A 6,209-nucleotide genomic window follows, 5' to 3' on the forward strand; every position below is an offset into this window, starting at 1 on the left:
CATTCTCCCCGTAAAAACCCATTTAACCTCCACAATTACTTTGACGCTGTTTAATTAAGATGAAAATCTTGCATAGTTCCCCTTTAATGCACACTCAAGGGATTAAGACAAGAATTTTTTCAGGACCAATTTTTCAGTACTCTCACCATGAGAAAAGACAGTGTGCAGATTTTCAACTCCAGAAGTTGCGTCAAATGTCACTTGTTTTTGGGTGTAGTCTTGAGTCTAAACGCAATGACTGTGGACAAGCAGTCAGATTATTGTAATCCAAGTGACTCCAATGCTGTACCAAACTGAGTCACTTCTATAAAAAGACATGAAATCTTGGTTAAAAATGACTTCCACAAAAACGCCATGACCGGCAGAACAAGACTGAGATGGGGCTGTTAGTCTTCTGGAGGCAGGACAAACCATTAGACAAGTCACCAGGACTCTGATTGTTCGTCATAGCACAGTGGTCCAGCCGTCCTCGCCCTGGTCGACCACAGATCACCACCCGCAACTAAGACCAGCATCTCTGGGGACAGGTTCCAGACAGTGACGACCACAGCAGCAGAGACCATTGGCACCTACAACAGGCCTGTACATCCCACAACCGTTAGAAATCATCTGCGCCAGGAGGGACTCAGTTGGGATGGTGGGATGGTTGATGGTGCTGATAAGATAAGATAAGATAAGATAAGATAAGATAAGATAAGATAAGATAAGATAAGATAAGACAAGACTTTCTTTATCCCACCGTGGGGAAATTTCACAGTTAACCGCAGCGACGTACAACAAGTGCAGAGAAGAAGAAAGGTAGAAAAACTGCAAATGAGTGAGAAAAGGAATGTAAGAAATTTGGTATTTATATAAATACTTATTTAAATACAGATGTTGAATGTATTGTTACGGTAATGCTATGATTTTTTTTTTTTTAAGTATGATAATAACATTTACAATAAAAATCAATCAGGGACAAACTGTTTCCTGTTATTTTATTACATCTTAAATTGGTCCTGTAAAATTTTCAAAAACTGGGGCCACGTTTTTGAATCCCTTGAGTGTAGATGATTGATATCTAAGACAGAAGATGACCTGTATTGTGTGAAGTGAAGAGGAACAGAGGGTGGACTGGTAATCAGACCACTGAAATCAATTTTATTTATAATACTTTCTCACCTGAACTCAAGATATTTTTTTAAACTTCCTGAGCCCGCCCCCATGGGTCGACCTGTAAGATCCACAGGTTGATAAGAGAAGTTTATCAGTGCTATGAACAGATTTTATGTTTTTTAAAGCTACTGTTGTGTTTGTATTCAGGTCCTCAAAGGTACACAAATACAGGAGTGTGAGTGTGTGTGCATGCGTGTGCGTGTGTTCCGGCCGTACATTAATGCAGAAACCTGAACCTCACACACACACACACAGACACACACACCTGTGTGACATTTAGGCAGGTATAAAAGCCTCTCTGCACACGCTCAGAGGCAGACGACTTCCTGACATCACCACGGTAACGCTCACCTGTTGAACTGAACCAGCACCTGTCTGACCTCATAAACATGCTCACCAGGTACGTCCAATCACCTCCATCTGTGATCATTACATCTGATTGATTTTTTTTTTTTTTTTTAAATTATTGATATTATTATTGATGTCATCTGAAACATTTATACCATTCTGTGTCTGTGCTGAACAAGATTTTTATGAAGAATATTAACAAAATGGTGACTCGCAGTGGTTCTCACAGGGTCAATATTGAAGGGACCGACCCTAATGGCTTCCCCTGATCAGGACAAAAAAAACAAGAAAGAAAAAAAAAAAACAGAAAATATGTCACTGACAAATGTGATGTGTTACAGAAGACAAAACCAGACTGAAAAACTAAAGATATTGTAAAACATAATAAGAACTGATACAACTCTGGTCGCGTAGAGGGAATGATTGATTGACTCTATGCACTACAATACCCATGAACCTCAGCTGCTGTTGCCATGGAGAAGAGGCCTTAACGTCCCTCTAGAAATTATAGATCGATAGATAAATAGATGTACTTTATTTATCCCAAACTAAGAAATTACAGACCTTACATTTTGTTGAAACAGTTTGAAGCTTAGGTCCAGTTCTCTCCTGAGCTTCAGTTTACCAACCTACACATTAGACTTTGTAGAAACATGAGAATGTGAAGCTCTGTGAATGATGTTGCTAAAATGCATTCTGGGAGTTGAAGTCTAATACAGTTGTTTGACTTTCATTGCTAACTCAATGCAAAGTAATTTCATTAAAATAAAACTACTTTAGTACCAATTCAGACTAAACTGAGTGTAGATAAAATGCAGTGTTTATATTCTTCAATAATATTGGATATTTGAGATTTTTTTTTTGGTTTTCAGACTGAAAATGCTGTTTGTTTTACAGGAACGTTGTCCTTCTCTTCTCCCTGTTGTTTGTGTTGGTGAAGGGAGACCTGGACTCCAACGGTGGGATGTTGTTATTATTAGTAGTACTAGCACAAGTATTGATTATTAATGGATTAACAGAATCAAAGAGTGTAAAGGCAAAGAGGTGACAACAGTTTTCCAACATGGCCGAGGTGTAACTGCTGCTACATGATGATGTTACAATGGAACAAACGCGAAAGGCTTTCACTTCTTATCAATACAGGCCGAACAGGAGCAAATATGGATAAGATGAACAGGGAGCTGTGGTGCTAGTCCAAAGAGGAGCAAAAAATAGATGTTGTAATAATATGCCTTCTTTTTTATTAGCATAAGATTTAATAACAGTAAATCACCATGGAAACCATTAAGTCACTTTGTGTTAAATTATATCATTACTGATGATGAGCTGACATGTTCACATTTTTTAACTTTATGTTTTCAGATGCAGGGATCCAAGCCATGTCAACAGGTACGACTGTCAGCTCTGTGTCTGTCCTTTCAACTGTCTGTCCACCTGTCTGTCCTCTCACCTGTCTGTCCACCTGTCTGTCCTCTCACCTGTGTGTCTGTCTCTTATAGATAAAGACTCAACGTCTGATGAAGCTCCAACAGGTCGGTCAAAATTTTAATTCATTCATTTATTTATTTCATGTAAAAACCTTTTTAAAAAAATATAAAAGAAGCAGTAGTACAACAATAAGACCACATTAAGATAACAGTAACACAACTTCTGATGACATTAACAGTTTCTCCTCATTCATTTTTACGTTTTTTATTCGGCTTGTACAAAAATAAACATCACATTTACTGTCGCCAGCACCACATAGAGCCTGAAACGCATGATTTATCAATCTAAAGAGCAATTATTATTATTATTATTATTATTATTATTATTATTATTATTATTATTATTATTATTATCTTTCTGTTGCAGAGAGCATGAATGCTGTCTCCCCTGATCAGCCTGGTAAGACTGAACTCAGTCAGATGTTCCACTGCATTAAATAATAACAAATAAAAAGACCCAGATGATGCTCTGTATTAATAAACCAATAACTTAACTGATGGCATTAGTAGTCATGCTGACCCACCATTAATTTATTCATTGTGTTTCATGGTCATGGTTATTTTAGGTATCATAGATATTATAATAATATAAACAAAAAAATGCAATAACAGCAATAAACCAACCTCTCAAAGATTAGTATTAACTTCATTAAATCCAATGGAAAATGTATTTTTATATTTGATGTATTTATTTAAACTTTACTCTGTTTAATACAGCTAAATTCTCAGTAGAATCAGAATTTACACTCCTGTGTTACTGTGCCATCTAGTGGCCAATGTGATAAACTAAAGAGGAAGCACAGTTTAATATCACCTAATTTTAATTCAATTTCATAATATTTATATAATAATTAAATGCTATATCATTCATATTTTATTGATCTTAATCCTTCCATTGTATTGTGTTGTTCCATATGTTGTGTTTTGCAGATGAATCTCAGCTTAATGCAGGAGGACCTTCAGGTAGAACACCATGTTTCTGTCACGTTACTGATTCAAGATCAGGATGTTGATAATGATCTGGTTATTGATCTAGATTTCAGGATCTGATGACATGATCACCTGTTCAGATTTTCAGTACTACTACTACTACTATTATTATTATTATTATTATTATTATTATTATATTGATGAGGATTTTGTTTTCAGACTCCAGCAGCAGCTCAGAGACTCCAGATGGTGAGACTCATCCATTCATACATTAATCCATACATTTATTCTGCATTCTCTCACACACTCATTTGTTTTTAATATGGTGTTTCCCTGTAGCTCCAGCAGCCAATCAGGTGACGGCTCCAGGTACGTCCTTTTGTTTTCCTACATTTTATTGGTTCATTTTCACGAGTTCTTATTTGTAAAAGTTGCTGTTGATATTTTCAGAACCTGCTGCTGCAAACAGTGTGGAAGAAGATGATGGTAAGAAAAGCACAAAATCACAAACAAATAAAAAAGTTAACTGATCTGGACATGTGATTATCCCTCAATCAAATCATGAACAAAAACAAATATGTGACCCATGTCTATTGTAAAAATGATCAAATTTTAAACAGAATAAACCAGCAACATACATTTATCACACAATCAAGCTGATTGGAAGACAAAACAAACCTGTGACATTGTTACACATTTGACCAAATAATAAACAAAACAAACCTACAAATGTGATTGTCTCAAAAACAACAAAATCATACACAAAAACAAACATTTTGAATGGTTGAATCATAAGCAAACACCTGATGTGATGTTTGCGTCCGTCTTTAATCAACCTCTGAATTGTATTTTAGACGACGACAACTCCGACTCTGAAGAAGCAGGCCAGAAAAAGATCAGCTCTCGTTCAGCCAAACCTCAGAGCCCCGCCCTTCCACCTCAAAGCCCCGCCCAGGTCAACCAAAGCCCCGCCCAGAACCAAAGGAGCCTCGCCCCCATTCCTCAAAACCCCGTCCAACCCATTGTTCCACAACCAAAGTCTGCAGTGAGAAACCGATCATCCAAGAGGAGGTCCAGGACTGGACGCCGCCAGATCTAAAAACAAACATAGACGCACATATAAACAAACAAACAAACAAACACACATAAACACACAAAGAGACAAACTGTACAACGCAGACACAGAAACACACACGTGAAGATACATAAACATGGACACACACTAATGTGTAACAAACGCACAAACGCATCTAAAACCATCATCACACATGTTCAGACACACATATGACACGACAAAAACACCAACACTTACACGCATGTTCACAGTCTGCGTGGGCGGAGCCTGCCGAGGCCGAGGCATCTGATTGGTCGTCTGTCTGACTAATTCTAGATTTGTTCACCTCAGTCTCTGCGTTCATTGTTTAATGAAAACTACCGACCTGAGCAGAGCCCAGACGTTTATACATATATATATGACTTTATAAATTTGTGAATTTATGAATGTGTGAATTTGCAAGTTTATGAATCTGTGAGTTTTTATCCCGATTTATGTCTGTGTTTTTATTCACGTATAATGTCATAAATGTAAACCTGCCACACACATGTTCACGTTTGTCATTTTTAATAAAGTTAAACTCTGAATTTGAAAATCTTAATCTGAATTTTGGGTTAACGTTACACAATACACATTATCCAACCACCAGAGGTATGAGTCCACGGTTGGATCATCATGTCTCAGCTCCTGATGCCATTTGACGTATTGTGTGTACATGTATAATCTGTCTTTTTTTTTCTTCCACTTTACAAATTGTTTGTTCTGCTGTAAATATTTTCCTCTCCACTACAATGGAAACTTTTTTTTTTCATAGTCCAGATTTCTGCACATGCTCAGTAGAGTTTTTCTGACTTCAGCTGATCACATGGACAAAATGTCATTTCCGTCGTGGAGATGTAGACTTTTCAGATAAATGATAAAAAGTCATCCAATCGCAAAAAAAAAAAAAAAAAAAAAAAAAAAAATTGAATGAGCCAAATCCTTCAGGTCTCAGTACATTTTCCTCTGAAATGTGGTGTCATCGTTAACATAAACTTCCATAGCATTATCCATTAGCATTAGCTATTAGCCACAGTGGCTAACACCAAACGAACCAATCGGAGCTGCCTGTTCATCCAGTCGATCATTTACTCGAACAGATTAAACATTTCTGTGATTAAAACTGGGCTTTTTTCAGCTCCCTGTTGGACTTGCAGCTCACAGACTCCCTCCACAGGATGAAACATGTCACTGCA

At 37.1% G+C, this 6,209-nt stretch overlaps 1 protein-coding gene across 2 annotated transcripts; it reads left to right on the forward strand.

Annotated features, from left to right (window-relative positions):
* The first annotated feature begins 957 nt into the window (after nt 1-957).
* LOC115428397 (predicted GPI-anchored protein 58) lies at nt 958-5,561 on the forward strand. 2 transcript variants are annotated; one of them, XM_030147429.1, is made up of 10 exons: nt 958-1,555; nt 2,401-2,462; nt 2,866-2,892; nt 3,003-3,035; nt 3,358-3,390; nt 3,921-3,953; nt 4,140-4,169; nt 4,260-4,289; nt 4,371-4,406; nt 4,775-5,561. In XM_030147429.1, exons 1-10 carry the CDS (start codon nt 1,545-1,547, stop codon nt 5,017-5,019), a joined length of 540 nt encoding a protein of 179 aa, XP_030003289.1. In that variant the 5' UTR covers nt 958-1,544; the 3' UTR covers nt 5,020-5,561. The 2 variants fall into 2 exon arrangements, with proteins under 2 accessions (XP_030003289.1, XP_030003290.1); XM_030147430.1 differs by lacking the exon at nt 3,358-3,390.
* The last annotated feature ends 648 nt before the right edge of the window (nt 5,562-6,209 follow it).

Source organism: Sphaeramia orbicularis, chromosome 11 (assembly GCF_902148855.1).
Source record: "Sphaeramia orbicularis chromosome 11, fSphaOr1.1, whole genome shotgun sequence".
Taxonomy (NCBI): Eukaryota; Metazoa; Chordata; class Actinopteri; order Kurtiformes; family Apogonidae; genus Sphaeramia; species Sphaeramia orbicularis.